General features: G+C 32.8%; 2 protein-coding genes across 2 annotated transcripts in view; both read right to left on the bottom strand.

Moving 5' to 3' along the window:
- LOC125831060 (HMG-Y-related protein B-like) overlaps positions 1–18793 on the bottom strand; it is a 195305-nt gene that overhangs the window by 8086 nt on the left and 168426 nt on the right. The gene's annotated exons all lie outside the window — the stretch shown is intronic.
- Positions 6564–7269, bottom strand: LOC125831456 (uncharacterized). The gene is made up of 2 exons (XM_049510647.1): positions 7134–7269; positions 6564–7021 (listed from the first exon to the last, which is right to left on the bottom strand). Exons 1-2 carry the CDS (start codon positions 7267–7269, stop codon positions 6564–6566), a joined length of 594 nt encoding a protein of 197 aa, XP_049366604.1.

Below are 18793 nucleotides of genomic sequence, written 5' to 3'. Positions count from 1 at the left end.
AACTTTTTCATCTAACCTTAACTGATCCAACTTTAATTCAATAAAAAAAAAATTGAACATAAATTGTAGTGTACTAGTCTTTAATATAATTCTCTCACATAGTACGAACGATCTTCTCACGTTGAACTTGCATTTCTCGATCATATGATTGAGAAAACAAACCAACATTGTTACTTTGAGCCATTTGTTGGTCAATATCATCCGCAACTATATTTTCATGCTCATAGACTATTGATATTTCATCACTCCTTTGGTATTCTCGCAAATAATTATGTAACACTGCACAAGCTATGACAATTTTCACTTGGGTGTCAAAATCAAAATGATTCATGCCTTATTTCACTTGTGTGCAATTACACATCAGTGCATTATTTCGTTCTAAAATCAAACATACTGGAAGTAGTGATTATCAAATATACATCACCAATTTTATCTTTTTTTTCATATTAAATTGCCTTAAACATTCTCATATGTAGCAGAAAGAAAAGTTTTTTTATTATGAAAAATCAAAAAGTATCATTCCCTCCGTTTTATTAATATTCACCAAATCAATTCCTATTTTATCATTTATATTCACCAAATTTAAAGTAATAGTAATAAATTTAATGTTGGTGAGAATAATAAATTTTAAAAAGTAATGATGTGATTATAAATTTTATTTACATACGAAATAAATGGTTAATAGATATAAATGTGGGATTGTTTGACAAAATATAAACTTGTGGGTCAATTTTTTCATTTAAAAAATCTCAAATCATGATATGAAATTCTAAATGGCATAATACATAAACATGACCCTTAACTTTGTTTCAACGGACAACTATGCCCTCCAACTTTGAGTTTGCACAAGTAAACACTTAAACTTGTATAAAATTGAACAAGTAGACACACGTATCCTACATGGCATAATACACGTAGGACGCCACATAGGTCATAAAATTGTCATGTAGGGTGCCATGTCAGATGAATGTGTCTATTTGTTTAATTTTATATAAGTTTAAGTGCCTACTTGTGCATACCAAAAGTTAAAAGTCATAGTTGCCAGCTAACATCAAGTTAAGGGTTATATTTATGTATTCTGCCTTTTAAAATCATGATTTTTGGAGAATATGGAATTTCATCTCATGATATGAAATCATAAGATATGGAATCAACATGAAATCACATTTCCAAACGTTGATTACATCTCACGATTTCATATCATGATATATGGTATAACATGACCAAACGCATACTTAGTACCAAACACACTTTTGTCTTATTATTTTCATGTGATTGTTGCTTCTTTTTTTTATTATTATTATTATTAGAGATAAGTGTCAAAAACACACCTAAACTAATAAGTAATAATTTAGGTATAAAATTCACACTCTCAATAGTTTGGATATGTAACTCAAAAAAATAGATAATTTAGATGTATTTTTTGACAATTTATCTCTTATAAATTATTATATTGCACGTAGTATTCTTTCTTTTTTGGGTAGCTCGTTGATAATTTTTATTTGATTCCTTTAATTTCAGGAATATTAAAAAAAAAAGGGAAAATGCATAAGTACCCCCAACCTATACCTGAAATCTCAAAGACACACTTATACTATACTAAGGTCCTATTACCCCCCTGAACTTATTTTATAAATAATTTTCTACCCTTTTTGGCAACGTGGCACTATCTTGTGGGCCCAGCGCGTGTTGACAATTTTTTCAAGGATAGTGCCACGTAGGCCGAAAAGAGGTAGAAAATTATTTGTAAAATAAGTTCAGGGGGGTAATAGGACCTTAGTATAGTATAAGTGTGTCTTTGAGATTTCGGACATAGGTTGGGGGTACTTATGCATTTTCCCCACTTCATTTTCTTGGTTCCATACCATAATTTACTTTCCACGTCTAGAGTGTCCCTATTGCCTTTCAGTAGAGAATTAATCTTCCGCGTTCACGTAGAGGCGGATGCAACTTTCGGGGTGTAGTTCATCTGAATCTCGTACTTTTTATAAATACTATAAATTTATGTATATGTGTCACACCCCTTTTTCGCGCATAGCGGCAGAAGGGTTTTTCCAATTTAAGTGACGGTATTGATTAAGAGATTATTTTATTTTTTCAGAGTCGCCACTTGGAATTGAGTTATGGTGTTCCAAGTCACCTTTTGTTTAATCCCTAATCAAAAGGAAATGACTCTTTATATGGTCTGCGAACTAGAAATTCGGGTAAGGAATTCTGTTGACCGAGGGGAAGGTATTAGGCATCCCTCGAGTCCCGTGGTTCTAGCACGGTCGCTTTTATTGACTTCTACCTACTTTAAATCATTTGTAGATATATTATTTTCAGGTCATGACTTGTTTGCATTCTTATTGTTGAACTTTTATTTGGTTTCAAATCGGATGCATAACTGCATTCTCGACTTTTGACATATAAATAGCTTATGAACATAATTGTTTTCTTCTCTCGAGTGCATCACCTAATTTTATCTATAAGTGATCTTATTTTAAATTAATGAAAGTTATTATATTTTTGGACAAGGTGTGTCACCGCATCCTTGAGTTTTTTTTTTTCAATGTCTCAAAAAAGATGCGCAACCGCATTCTTAATTTTTTACAGATATTTTTAACGTGCATAAAACTCATCTAGTATTAAAAGTACTTACTCTTAACTTTTCTGAATTCGAGACAACTAATCTTCTCATTTCATTATTATATTTATTGATGATACTTTTAATTAAATTAATCCACATGTTAAAATATATATTAGAATAATTTTATCAAGGTGTGTCACCACATCCTTGAATTTCTTTTAAGTGTTTCAAAAAAGATGTGTAACCACATTCTTAATTGAAACAAATATTATTTTTTTGTTTACATGCCCAAAACCCATCTAATGTTATAAGAAAGTATTAAATAAAATCAAATAAAATAAAACAAATCTAAACTTCTAGGATACAATATAAATTTTGGATTATCTTATATTCTTTTATTTTTATTCACCCTTAAAGTTAATGTTAAAATTAGGCCTACACATATTATATTTTTTTTATTTTTTTATCTTGAAGTTAATGGCGAAATTAGGCATACTCATATTGTACTTTTTATTAATCCAACAAAACAATGACGAATTTCTAAAATAAATCTCATTCTTTATTTAATAAATAAAACAACAATAATTTTGTGAACCCAATAATTCCTACCTTATCATTATTAGCATCGAAATCAAGAAAAGAACAACATCATGACCCATTCATTTTAAGACATCACAACTAATGAACAAAAATAGATAAATAAAAATAACCACCAATAAAGTTACTTTCATTCATTAAAGAGATATAACACTTAACACATTCTTCATTTAATCAAATTATGAATAAAATAAAAGTGTAAGAAAACTTATCATAATAATTACATCAAATTCCATGAATAAATTAAATAAGAAGATAAAGTAAAGTTGAATACCGCAAAATCTTAACCGAAGCTCGATTAGAACACCCACAACTTTTGTAGGTTGTTTGTGATGGTATATGTGTTTGTGTTGATATGAAAAAATGGGTAAGAAAGAAAAGATGTGAATGTGTTGGTGAATTTTTAAAAGAAGAATCAAATAAAATGGGAAGGTTTTTCTTCTTTCTTTTTTTTTCCGTGTAATCTGGTTGTTTTTTTTTTTTGTTTCTGTCCCCCCTTTCTTTTTTGTGTGTATGTTGGTATACGTATTGTAATGTGTGTGTCCGTGTGAGTATGTGTGTGTATAGTGGGGTATGGATTAGTGGGGTAGTGGAGGAGTATGTGGGGTGAGGGTAGGTGTAGTGGGGTAGTGAGATAGTGTGGGTAGTTTAGGTTATTATATTTATTAAATTAAATATATATATATAAACCATAATAATAAAAATATTAACTAATTATTTTGAATTAATAAAATATGAGAAAAGTCAAATAGCTAGTCTAAAAATATAATTAAGAAATACTAGCTTATTTATTAAAATTTAAATTAAAAGAAAACATATATTTTTTGTAGTTTTTCAATCTTTTAAATAAACTTACTAAAATACGATGAAAAATAAAATATTTAATTTATATATAAAAGCAATATTTATGTAATAAAAATGGTGTAATACCTTAAATTCGGTCAGAAATTACGTGTCTACAATATGCATGTTAAAACTTCAATACATATTAGTTATTAATTAATAACTTTAAAAATATAATAAGCTCAACGCTACAAGTTTTATAAATTAAATCCTTAAAATTAAAATTATGAATCTGCCCCGCATTCACACGATCGTGTTGATAGATAAGTGCTAATTCTTTACACGTGTGAAATGTTAGGTTCAAAGAAATGACAACGAAATTAACATGAATGAAAAAAGGCAGAGACCTCACGTTTATTTAATTAGCAAACAGGAAGGTAACTCGAGACATTTAACTCAACCCCAGGAAGGAAAAAAAATCTTTGCTTTGTGAATTTTTTGTGTCCCACTCCATTTTCCTGGTTTCATACCATAATTTACTTTCCACGTCTAGAGTGTCCCTATTGCCTCTTTGTATTTCTATTGGTGAATGTCGCTTTAGTTCAGTTAATATATAGTTAAAGTTGACAAATCAGAATTTATTTTTGCAATAAGAAAAAAATTCAGAAGAGGGATTTTAGAGATGTCAATAGACACAATGATGGAAGAATATGAGTATTCCTTTGATTCTAATACAGACGCAATCGTCTACGGCATTTCTGATCCTTCTACATCTGATGAAAGCATGATCTCTGATCCCAACATTCCATCATCATCATCATCGTCAGAGGACGATGACGACCACCAGCAGCAGCAGATATCAATTGCTGCTGCGGCTAGTGGTGATGGGACAAATGATTTGACTGAATCATCATGTGCATCGTCCAGCCGGTTTACAGATGAAAATCAAATTGCTGAGCAAAGAGCGGTAATGACATTTAACGTTGATTTTGGGGAACTTTCTGGGGTTGCTGTTGGCAAAAGCTGTAATATTGAAATTGGTCACCATTTTCACCCAGGTTTTCATTATGGGCCAATCGAACATCCATTGTCACCTAGGTTTTCATTTTGGGAATTGCCAGAGGAAGATGATAGTCATATATATTGGTCTTCAGTTTGGGATTTGCAAGTGGAAGATGACCTTTACGATATAATTAATTGGTTGGTAGGTAACATTGAAAAGCCTCATTTTGTGTAAAGCTTGACAATTTTTACTTCCGTATTTGGCACACTAAAACGCCTGTTTAGATTGGCTTAAAAGTGTCAACAAACTTAAAAATATGTATTTACGAAGTTGCTTGACACAATGTAGGTTTGCCCCTGCTGATATTGGTGGAACTTAAGTCACACACATTTGAGTCGCTAAGGAGCAGAATCAGAAAGTGTTCTACGGTTATGTTTTTCAATTGCTGTACCTCGTCGTAAGGATGCAAATGAAACCGTATGAACCCGCCCCACATAAATTTACCCGCATAATGTTTTAATTAAAAGTAATGTACTTTTTATTTTTATTTTTTGCTAACGTTGAAATAATATATGTATCTTCATTTCAAAGCCAAATTGTAGAATGTATACAGTCATTAACTGAACTAAGCTTAAAGTCCTCTTCCATCTTTGCCTTCTCTTTTGTAAATAAATAAATTTTATTAATTGTGTGTTAATTTTTATTTTTTTTGGTAATTAGCAACTTTTATTAATCACCAAAATTAGGCATTACAAATCAATGGTCAGGTTAAACGCAACCCGCCATCTTAACTAAAAAGAAACTTAGAAGGAGCTACCAAACAGATGCTAAAACTTAAATAAATCTTGGACAATACACCTGATTTTGGGAGGAGCTCTAACACATAGACATAGGCTATCTCCTTTGCAATTGATTCCCATTCCCTACCTCTCTTTTCGAATATGCGAAAGTTCCTCTCCATCCAAATGGCATAGATAGTTCAGAATACACTATTTTGAAAACCTGAGCTCCTTGGGAGTTCCCCTTAGAATTTACAATCATCCAATCCAAATGTTGGTCTCAAGTAGAAATTGTACAATGTTGTATTGTTGTCCAATTTTCCATCTTGATCCATATCTGCTTAGCATAGTCGCTATGCACAAATAAGTGTTCTTTGGTTTCCTCATGCTTACAACAGAGTGGACATTTTGGATCAATCTGCATTCCCCATTTAATCAATCTATCAGTTGTTAATAGTCTTCCCCACATGAGTAGCCAAGTAGTGAATATAGCCTTAGGCCTTGCTGTGTTCTTGTACATTATTGACTTCCAGGATACTCTAGGGCATATCTTTAGATTAGCATAATATATCTGTCTGATCATGCTCTTACCTAGCTGGCCGTTTGGAATTTGTTGTAACATGTCTTGTGACCTAAAGATACTCTTATCAACCAGCACACATGTTTCGGTATTTGGATATGCTCTAGTTGCTGCCCTTTTATATAATACGTGTGGATCCACCTAATCCAAAGTTTGTCCTGCTTATTGGCAATATCCCACAAAGACTTTGCTAGAGCTGCTTTGTTCCACAAGGAGATATTAATCAAGTTTAAACCCCCAACACACTTGGGGTTACAGACATACTCCCAAGCTACCAAAGCTTTCTTCACCACTCCCTGCCCATAAATAACTCTTACAATGTGCATCTATAAGATGTAAAACTTTAGCTGGTATGGAGAATAGTTGTGTCCAATAGGCTTGGATGCCAAATACTGCTGATTTAATGAGTTGAGCCCGACCTGCATAGGATAGGTTCTTGGCAGTCCAAGATGAAATTCGAGATGTTATCCTGTCCAGTAATGGTTGCCATTGGATGAGGGAGATCTTTTTGGTAGCTAAGGGCACTCCTAAATATTTAAAAGGTAATTCACCATAGCTAAATCCCAATATCTGGAGGATTTTGTCTTGTTCTTCTCTAGTTACCCCACCAAAGTAAACTGAGCTCTTACAAAGGTTAGCTACAAGTCCAGATGCTTGAGAAAAAAGTTTGGAAGCAGTTGCGGAGAGCAGATGCTGAGGATGTGTCTCCTCTAGCAAAGAGAAGTAAATCATCAGCAAAACACAGGTGACTGATGTTTAGCTTAGCGCATCTAGGGTGGTAGTGGAAGCCTTTTATCTCCTTCAACCCCTTCAGTAGCCTACTCAAGTACTCCATTCCTATGGCAAAAAGAAATGGAGACATGGGGTCCCCTTGCCTCAACCCTTTGGCAGCATTGAAAGGCTCAGTAGGTTCTCCATTGATGAAGATATTGTAGCTAACAGTTTGCACACATTCCATAGTCCAATTAGTGAACTTCTCAAGGAAGCAAAGCTCAATCATGACATTTTCAAATAGCTCCATTCCAGTGAGTCATAAGCCTTTTGTAAATCAATCTTGATCATACATCTAGGGGATATATTCTTCCTTTTATAGCCTTTAATCAATTCATGAGCAAGTAGAATATTTCTGCCCGGGATGAAACCAGCTTGGTCTTCACAAATAATATGCGGGATCACATTTTGTAATCTGTTTGCTAGGATCTTAGCAATGATCTTGTAAAGGACAGAGCAACAAGCAATTGGTCGAAACTCCTTGATTGTGGCCGGGTTAGGAGTTTTAGGTACTAGTGTAATTGCTGTGCAGTTAATAGATCGATGCATCTTACTTGTGGTAAAGAAGTCTTTATTTGCATCCAATACCTCTTCTTTGATAATGGACCATGACTTTTTTATAGCTGTCTATACCTGGTGCTTTGTCATCTTCAATAGCATTCGAGCTAGCAAATATCTCTTTATCAGTAACTGGAGCTATGAGGCTTATTCTTTGCAGTTGTTGGAGTTGAGGCCCTTTCCTCATGATCAGTTTATTAACAGCTGGTGCAGCAATTCCCATAAGGCCTTTATAAAAACTAATAACCTCATCCTTAATAGCTGACCGATCTGTTTTGCATTAGACCTCAATTCTGATATCTGCTTTCTTTGGGTCCTTTCAAGAGTCATTTAAGTAATTAAGTTTGTTGAATGAATTTTATTTTATTTTGTTTTGTTCTCTCTAATGTATACGTACAATTTTTTTTATTAGTATTATCAATTCACTGCTCTAACCTCTAGTCTGTACATAAAGCCATAATTTTAGAATCAAACATCAGCAAATGGACCATGTATATAAATAGTGAAATTAATAATTAATGATAATTATGGCATAAGTTTAAACAATTGATTCCTCTAAAAAATCAAAACTTACATTAAACAAGACTGTTAGACATGCCAGTTGCCTCCCCTGTTTCCAAAAAACGCTCAACACATTTATTCTTTAGTTAAGTTTCAAAAGAAAAATTCCCAACCCCGCCCCGCATATTTCTTTTCAAAAATATTTTATACTCACCCCGCAAAAACTCTAACCCGCCCTGCCCCGCAAATACTGTTACCCGCCCCACTCCATTGCCATCCCTATCTATATCAGTCATGTTCGAGGAAGTTTAACGTCCAACTTTTTCTTTTTGTCTTTTTGTTTCATTTGAAAAAAACTCTCCAACCCAAGATTTTATATTACATTGTAAAAGATAATAAACTACACAAGGCATGTTCTAAGAAAACTTGTTTGGGTCCACTTGTCTCAATCCATTGTTTGAATTGATATATTTTCTATTAACAATAAAGAGAGTTCATATCACCTAGAGGTGTGGTAGAATGAGTGGAACTTCAATCACTTTTTAGTTAGAAATTTTAAATTTAAACTTTGCCGATGAATAAATTTTGGATACTAAATGATTATAAAAAGTCCGAAAGGTTCATTGCGTTTTATCAGAGTCATGCATATTATATTCCATGTTCGAAGGAGCATGGGCGGAGCCAGGATAGTTCGGTGTACAATTTTTGATGGAAAATTATGTGATATACAAAGATTAAATATTAGTTATTCTTAGTGCATATTTATTTTTCACACATTAACTCAACTAAGAAGAAACTTTGTATATCCTTCGCTAAACTTCGAACCTTTGAATGGATGTACCACCTGCATTTTGTTGAGAATCAGTACAACAGTACAGCCTGTAGTTATTTATGCAACTTTCAGCATGTCTAATTGTCTCGCTCCACATTGATGGCGTAATCTAATCTTTTATTTTTATACCATCTCTACCTGTATAACCTACACTCGGACCTTTCTTTTTCAATTGTATACTCGAGAGAATATATAGTTTTATAAAAGACAAAAGAGGAAAACAGTACAAGTTCAAGTGATACTTCGCAACTAAAGCTAAGGGAGGTTTATATAGACCGGTTGTTTGCTCTTGTAAGGAAAACCTAAGGGGTGTTTATATAGATTTGTCTCGAGATTCTGCTTGATTGATTGTCCTAGTCAGATACTAGGATTGTGGCTATCTTCACTTGATTCTGCTGAATTATCTGTGCCCCTTGAATGGCGTCTTTTCTTCTTTGTGTTGCTCAGGTGTTGTAATTCATTGCTTTCCCTTTTCTTTGTGATGCTTAAGAGCTGCAGGATTGCGTTCTTTCCTTTTTGATTCCTTAGCCTGCAATTGCTCATATAATTGTTAAGTGTTGTTTATCAAAATCAAAGCATCCTATGGGGCTAACAGAGGGGTTCAGAAGTTGAAGATGATTATTCTATATGCATATACTGGTTCTCGCGGCCACATCTAATAAACGCTTCAGCCCTCATGCTTACATTACTAATGCTTCGTTTTGAGAAAACAAATAAACAGTAGATCAACTTACCTAGCAGTCACGCGGGCATCCTTGACAGTGAAGGGTTCTGTCTTTGCTTCTTTTAGTCGCGTACCATCGAAACATTCAATAACTCTTGCACCTAGACAGAACACATTAGTCTTCATACAGTGTGCATAGTGAGAAAATTTGATTTTATCTATTAAACCTAAGCCTCTATTCAGTCTAATGTGTACTGTTCCTGAAAAAAGAGGCATATTTACATCTTCCCTATGGCGCACAATATTGCTATCGAACTCTTCAGAAGTCCAATTATCACCACCAAAATCTCCCCTCAGAACAACAATCTCCACTGTCACGGATGCTTCTGGTGCAGAGTCAACAATTTCTCCGCTATTAACATCAACCAACGCCACATCAAAAGCACTACCTCCTACTCTTTTAATTTCCCTTCCGGTAAATACAGGAACAAATACCTTTCTTAAAAACATTAACTTTAAACTTCTTAATTTAGGATTCTGATGAATGGATTGTGGAATACTCGTTCCGTGAATATTCATTTGATCCAACGCTTGTGCAAAATCAGTCGCCACTTTCTTCATGTCTCCAATTTGTGAATCCGCAAACTTTCTTAAGTCAGTGACAAGTGCTTCAGCTAGATTTAGGTTGTTCTGTTGGATTGCCTCGAAACAAGCTATTGATATTTGTACAAGCATATTACTAGTTACGTTGTTCACTGCTTCACCACCACCAGTATTCAAACGCAAACCAAGTTCAGAACCAGCAATCGAAGTAAATGCCCTGAAATCATCATTTAATATCCTGGAAGATGCAGATGACACAATCAACTCATTATCATTATCATTATCATTGTCATCATCACCACCGCCAGCAGCAGTCGAGATCTGCTGCTGGTGGTGATCTACACTCCAGTAAGATGAAGATGAAGATGAAGACAAAGCCATATTGGGACCTGAGATCAAACTTGTATCCCCACCTGAAATATCAGCACTTCCGAAGATGAGTGCATCTGTATTAGAAAAATTGGAATCACCATTTTCGGTGCTTGTGTCTTCAGAAATCTCTCTAAAACTCATCCTCTCCTTCATAAATTTTGATTGACTTACCTATTTGCTTAAAAGAGTTCAGGTCTTGACATAGTCTATTTTTTTGAGCCATTCCAAGAAACTTCCTTTTCATCAAAATATTCATATCATGATTTTTTTTTTTATTTTTTCTTTTTGACTAGGAAACCTAACCACTTATCGTCTGAATAAGCATTAGGTAAACTTTGCTTCAGTGTAATAGCTCACAAATTACACAGAAGTAGCTAGCCTTGTGCAACAACCTCGATTGAAAAGGCATGTAGGAAGTTTCAGATCTTCTGCTCAACCAACTCGATCATCCTTGCAGGCAGAGGCGGAATCAAAATTTTCAATAAGGGGATTCAAAATCTATAGAAATAGACACATGAAGTAGCTGAAGGGTGTTCGACATCTCCTATATATACATATGAAATTATTTTAACCATGTATAAATAATATAATTTTCGCCGAAGAAGGTTCGGATGAACCCCTTCTAAGGAGGCTCCGCCCCTGCTTGCAGATAATCATGATTAAGTTATAGAATTATATTATACAAATACATATTGTATGTTTATTGTTTGGATTATAAATACTCGAAACAAATAAAATGGTAACACTTATGGATTAACTTTATCTACAAGCGTAGAAATAACTGGCTCGAAAAGCTAAATTGACTCGACTCAATCCAACCCGACCCGACCAGACCATTCATCCAGTGGAAGACAGTTGTAATGGAGAAAAAGAAAAAGAAACAATTCCAAAGCTCTCAACAATTACCCTCTTTCCTGTTAAAACTATTTTCATTTTCATTTTTTAAAATTTAATATTTTGTTAATTATTTATGTTTAAAATATAGGTTATGACAAAGTAATTTTTTTTAATTAAAATAAACTGTCTCACGTGGCATGTACATATTAGCAAAATGATGCAGTAAGGGATAATATGTCATTTCTCCGGCGCCAAACTTGACTTCCCCGCGATTATCAGAAATTTCACATTTTAGTTTACTTATTACAATTATCCCCTATAAGTTTTACAAATCTCCAAAACCCCTCATTTTCGCGCATCAGATTAGTGTATCATGTATAAAATGTAATGTATCTTACTTAACGAATTAATGTATCTCGCGCATCAAATTAATGTATCAATGATTATATTATTGTATCCATTTGAGAGATTTCTGTAATTATAAACTTTTAAGGGATAGATTGTAATTTTACCTTAAAAGTATGTAATTTCTGTAATTTGCCCTTCTTTTTGTCAACTAACACATAATTTAGTAATATTTTTTTTACAAAAAATTAACGACTTTACTGTTAAAAAATTAAATTGGTTACTTCATTAGTATTACAAAGAGTAAATTTGGTGACCATTATTGATGTAATAATTATGTAAGTAACCGATAATAGTACCTCTAGGTCTTATTACACATATGATCACATATAATTATCCTTTTTAATAAGAAATTGCTAAACTTTCAGATATTAAGTAGTAAAAAAAAAAAATCAAATTTATTTACACGAAAATAGAACTTAATCTGCGAAATATAAAAGCAAACAAGACACATTAACATTCCCATAATTTTAAGTTACATGAAATTTCACGAAGAAGATCGGTCGAAAACATGTGATGATTTCGGAGAGCCTCCCTCAGAAAATTCGCAACAAATTATTAAATTCGTTCTCAAACTATTTACAGTCTTAAAAAAAACTCTTCTACTTGACTAACTTAATTTAGATACACCCCCAATCTACCATATGATATAACAACTAATTTCAAGCTCTTTTAGAAATATAAGACTCTTAATAAAAAGTCAAGAAAATTGTGAAAATACGCATAAACTTGATGAAAATTTAGGATGTATTTCACTCTGCATAATTTTTTTTTAGTACTTCTCTCAATCAAAACTTGAAAGTGGTGTCAAAGGTGGCACATCAAAAATACCATTTCCATCTCCTCCATCCCAAATTGAGGACCAATTTGAAGGTGTTAATGTCAATGGATATACCATTTGCTCTCTTCTCATTTCCTTATTCATCAAAAATACTTCATTCTCCTCTTCTCTTACCCTTTTCCCACAAAACTTTAAATTCAATCCTTCAATTTCATTATTGACTCCTGAAGAAAGTGCCCTGAAATCAACATTAAATATCATTATTGCCTTGGGCTCATGCATCTCCTTATTATTATTCGTATACCAGCTGAAAGATGCACTTGTTGGTACAATCAAGTCATTTGTACCAACACCGCCAACAGCAGCAGCAGTTGAGATCATCATCTGCTGCTGTAGAAAGTCATCGTCTTCTGATGAAGACGATGATGAAGACGAAGGAATATTAGGATCAGAGATCAAGCTTTCACCAGATCCAGAATCATCATAAACCCCGTAGATGATTGCATCTGTATTAGAATCAAAGGAATCCGAATCTTCTTCTGTGATTGTGTTAATTGACATCTCTCTATAACTCTTTTTTTTTTATAAATAAATAAATTGTAGGAGTTAACCTTCCTCTTCTGCTCTGCTATAAAAGAGTGAGGTGTGGGCATTGCCAACTTTCTTTTTTGGTTGGTAGAATAACATTTTTGATCCCTTAATTATTGATCAATTCTGTTTAGGCCATGTAATAGAACTTATCATATTTTAATTTTTAGTTAAGTATAAGGCATAATACATAAATCATTTATGTTTTTCACTTTTTGATGTGTACAAGTAGACATTTAAATTTGTATAAAATTGAATAAGTAGATACACACATGATCTTACGTAGTATAATACACGTAAGACGCTACATAGAATACAAAATTGTCATGTAGGACGCCACATAAGACTAATGTATCTACTTATTTAACGGCATAATATATATAAATTTGCAATTAAACTTGTAGAAAGTTGAACAAGTTGATGAGTCGTACGTGACAGAATACACATGACACCATGTAGAATGCAAGTTGTTATTAAGGATGCCACATAGAATGCATGTGTCTATTGGTTCAACTTTCTACAAGTTTAAGTGTATACTCAAAGTTGAACTGCATAAATCTGAGTAGATACCAAGTTAAAAGGGCAAATTTATGTATTATTCAATATTAGATAAATTGAAACATCTACTTATGCACATTCAAAGTTGGAGAGTTTATCAACTGATCTTGTTCAATTTTAAAATTTATCGATTTGACTTATCGCTTTCGCTTTGTCATTTATCGATTTTTCACCAAACACACTAGCCAAGTTGAGTGGCTAGCTTATTATTTATCTACTCAGTCATGTTCGAGGAAGTTTAGCGTCCAATTTTTTCTTTTTGTCTTTTTGTTTCATTGGAAAAAAAAAGTCTCGAATCCAAGACTTTATATTAAATTGTAAAAGATAATAAACTACACAAGGCATGTTCTAAGAAATCTTGTTTGGGTCCACTTGTCTCAATTCATTGTTTGAATTGATATATTTTCTATTAACAATATAAAATAGAGTTCATGTCACCTAGAGGTGTGGTAGAATGAGTGGATAACTTCGATCACTTTTTAATTAGAAAATTTAAATTTAAACTTTGTCAATGAGTTTCTTCGATGAATTTTGGATACTAAATGATTATACTTAAGAAAATCAAAGTCTGAAGGGATATATGAGATATTTTTATAACGAGGGTATATCAGCTCTAAATGACAAAGTTAAGGGGATATGAGATTCTTTTTCCTTACTTAAATAATGTATTAGAGGGGGTATATCAACTCTAAATAATACCCATATCAGAAGACTCGACTCAAATCAATAACTCTATTGTCCACTACATCAAGTACATCTAACAGACTTATGTTGGCTTTTAAAAGGTGTGAATGGAAAATGAAGAGTTGAGACTTTTATGAAAAGTTGTGACTTTTATAAAATGTTGTGACCTTTCCGAAAAATTATGACTTTTCCAAAGGTTTGCGACATTTCCGGTAAGACACAATATGAACCTTTTCGCACTACCCTTTGTTTTCTATAAATTGAGGGATTTCCTCTCATTTTAGTTGAACTAATTTTTCTGGACTTCTTCTACTATTACTAAATTTAGTATTCTAAGTGTACTTTTCTGCCGTTGAGTGGTTCGCTGACACAGTGATTTTAGGTAGTGATACACCGGGGAGTAAGATTGTTCTATCCTGGGAGGATATATTTCATTAACCTCGGGTACTTGAGGGGAATAATTTCCTCAATGGGATACAGTGCATTCAGTGGGCTTGATTTTCTTTCTTTGAGAAACATATTTTTATATTGTTTCTAATCTGTTTCTGATTCTATTTTCTCTATTAGTTTTAATTCTCTAGTTTTGAAAATACTCTTTAAACTTTGTTGTTTCTTACCAAGTTCTTCAAAATTTTGTTCTAACTATCTTAAGAATACAAGATGCACATCAACTTCAACACAACACATCACGACTAACTCTTTCCATGAACTCAATTTCACAAAGATTACAACTGAAATGATCTATGTTCCTTTATAGACAAGGAATAGATCTTACAATGTTAAGATACAAGACACTAAACTCAACCATAACAACTTAAGACTTTAGTAGATCACTCGATCAGTTCCCTTGCTATAAGTATGAGTGTAGTTACGTTGTCTTTTAGAGAGAATGACTTGTTTTTTATCTTCTTGATTGCAAAAACTAGGTTGCTTCATGTCAAAATATTCAATATAAGATGGACAAATATATTGAAAAAGTATAACAAAAAGCAAATATAACTTATTTGTGAGAGTATTTAAGTCCAATTTTCTACTCCGATCCATCTCATCCTCTCAGAACAACAATCTAAACTGTTGCCAAGGCTTCTGGTGCAGAGTCAACGATTGCACGGCTATTAACATCAACCAATGCCACATCAAAAACACTCCAGTAAATACCTTTCTTAAAATGAAGTTTAAGCTTATTGGTTTAGGAGTTTGATTAATCATTTGACCCAACGCTTGTGCAAAATCAGTCGCCACATTCTTCATCTCTCCAATTTCTGAATCCCCAAAATTTCTCAAGTCAGTGAGAAGTGCATCAGCTTCATTTAGGTTTTTCTGTTGGATTGCCTCGAAACAAGCTATTGATATTTGTACAAGCATATGACTAGTTTCCTTGTTCAAATCTCCAGCAACCGAAGTACATGCCCCAAAATCATCATTTAATATCCTGGAAGATGCAGTTGATACAATCAACTCATCATCATCACCACCTCCAGCACTCAATGACATTGACTGCTGGCGGTGGTGATATTCTACACTCATGAAAGACGATGATGAAGACGAAGACATATTGGGACCTGAGATCATACTTGCATTCCCTACTGAAATATCAGCACTGCCAAAGATGAGTGCATCTGTATTAGAAAAATTAGAATCACCATTTTCCATCAATGTATCTTCAGAAATCTCTCTAAAACTCATCCTCTCTTCTTTCTTTCTTCTTTTTTTATTTTTTTTTGGCTATTATATGAGGTTATGAATGACACAAAATAATGTATCTTAATATATCAACCCGTTTAACGCCGACAATTCAGTTGATATATATTTTATGTTGAGTTCTTAGAAATTTGACCGTTTTGGTCACTGTCGCTTTAGTAGTTGCTGCCGTTGGCATAACCGCGTTGATAGATAAAGTTGACAATCAAATGCTACTCGATTTGACTGACTCTCTTTTTTTTTAGCAAAGAAGAATTTTATAGATGGATATGTCAATGGAAGAGGATGAGTATCGTTTTTGATGGAAAGTTAGAATAGTAATTCTCCAAATTGGAGAAAACTATTGTTCATATTCTTATTTTAATTTTTTTTAATTTTGTAATTAACATATTATTTTTCATATAAGGATATTAATTAAATTTCTAATATTCATAATTATTTTTAAATATAACGTAACATTTTAAAAAATATATTATTTAATATATATTACTTTCATCCCGAATTAATAGTATTTCAAATATTTTTTAAAAAAAAAATCGTCACTTTAAGTGAATGTAATTTGATATTATTATTAATTTTCACTGTAAAGAATGCACAATGAAATTTGATATTATTATTAATTTCATTGGGTAATGAAATTGTGCAATGGATGGGTAGTTGTGTGAGAAATATGGATAGATAGGTACATATGTGTCCAGGGGGTTCAATGAATAATATTATAAACAAATAGGAGATAATAATTAATATTGTTTAAAGAAATTTATTTGAATATCTTCCTACGGCTTCACTTGCGAATATATTGGTAAGAATTTTTGTTTTTTGTATTTTTTGCAAGAAAATCCGCAAGTAATTTATATGCGGAATTTAAATCCCTAGGTAAATTAGTTGGGGATTTTGAAATTCGCAGGAAATAATTACCTACGATGGTTTTACCTTTGGATTAATTTTTATAGGAAATCCCGCAGGAAACTTATTTTCCTGCGAATTTTCATACATAATCCCCAGTAAAATTCTCATGTAATTCACACTTTTATTGTAGTGTTTAATTTCCTTCCATACCCATTACATGTTATCTTGAACCCATTATAACACCAGTGACAGAACTGAGATTTTTAATAAGGGAGTTCAAAATTTGAAGAAGTAAACACATGAACTAACCGAAGGGGATTCAGCATCTACTATATATACATACAAATAATTTTAACCATTATAAATAATAATATTTTCCGTCGAAGGATAAACCCCCTAACCATATGCTAGCGTCGCCCCTGTCCAGGACGACTCAAATATTCATTTTCTGCATTATTATTTATATATCATCGTAGTAATATTTATGTAATTTTCAGAATTACTATTTTACTAAATAATAAATTATATTATTATTGTGATATTTTTCATTGTTCCCCAACAAGTTATTCTTGGTGCATATTTATTTTGCACACATTAACTCAACTAAGAAGAAAATGTGTATATCCTTCCTTAATTTTTGGCTTCACAACTACAAAGAATGCGTGCTGACTACATTTTGTACGTGTCTTAATTGTTCAGATTATGCAAATTAATTTGATCAAAAGATTTAGATTATTAACAATATTACATATAAAAGAGTCAAAATATTCTTAAACTATAAGAAATTAAATATGAATATCTTTTAGCCAAATTCGGATTCCTTTTGTTCTAGTACTGGAGCAATCATCTAAAGAAATTCTGAGAATTCAGGGTATCTGTACATTAACAACACCAACTAATTCAGGCAGGGGAGGAGTAAGTGCAAGGGAAGGGAAGGGGTTCGGTTGAATCTCATTCATCGAAAAATTATACTTAGCAAATAGGGTAAAATAATCTTTTTGGTTCAGAAGTTTGAAGAATAAATCAAGAGACCAGGTCCTTGACAATATTGAGAACAGTAAAGAACATAAAGCTAAAAGTAATGAACAACCATGTTTACGTGGAAACCTGATAGGGATCGGAGAAAATCATGACCTATCACATCAACAACTTCCACTAACTTCAAGCAACTTGTGACTACAAACTCCGGTAATCACAAAGGATTGAACTCTTAATCCCAATTTCCCACGCCTTGTAACACCTCTATCACAAGACTCAAATCAATAACTCTATTATCCACTATATCAACTAGACTTCAACACAACACAACACATCTAACTCTTTCCATGAACTCAATTTCACAAAGATTACAACTGAAATGATCTATGTTATAGACTAGGAATAAATCTTACAATATTAAGATACAAGACACTAAACTCAACCATAACAACTTAAGACTTTAGTAGATCACTCGATCAGTTTCCTTGCTATAAGTATGAGTGTAGTTGTCTTTTAGAGAGAATGACTTGTTTTTTATCTTCCTGATTGCAAAAACTAGGTTGTTTCATGTCAAAATATTCAATATAAGATGGACAAATATGTTGAAAAAGTATTACAAAAAGCGAATATAACTTATTTGTGAGAGTATTTAAGTCCAATTTTCTACTCCATCTCAGAACAACAATCTCAACTGCTGGCGGTGGTGATCTACACTCATGAAAGACAAAGATGAAGACAAAGACATGATATTGGGACCTGAGATCATACTTGCATTCCCTACTGAAATATCAGCACTGCCA

Source organism: Solanum verrucosum, unplaced genomic scaffold (genome assembly GCF_900185275.1).
Source record: "Solanum verrucosum unplaced genomic scaffold, falcon-dt-bn FXZP01000049.1, whole genome shotgun sequence".
In the NCBI taxonomy this organism is placed as follows: Eukaryota; Viridiplantae; Streptophyta; class Magnoliopsida; order Solanales; family Solanaceae; genus Solanum; species Solanum verrucosum.
The sequence above is the reverse complement of the archived record's forward strand: the minus strand, read 5'-3'. Positions and strand labels throughout refer to the sequence as shown.

What these genes read in the sequence shown, in the direction of transcription:
- LOC125831456 (XM_049510647.1), bottom strand. Translation starts at nt 7,269, where the DNA reads ATGGAATGTGTGCAAACTGTTAGCTACAATATCTTCATCAATGGAGAA. An exon ending in CATAGGAATGGAGTACTTGA is followed by an intron (nt 7,022 to 7,133) that starts GTAGGCTACTGA and finishes TCTCTTTGCTAG; the next exon opens with AGGAGACACATCCTCAGCAT.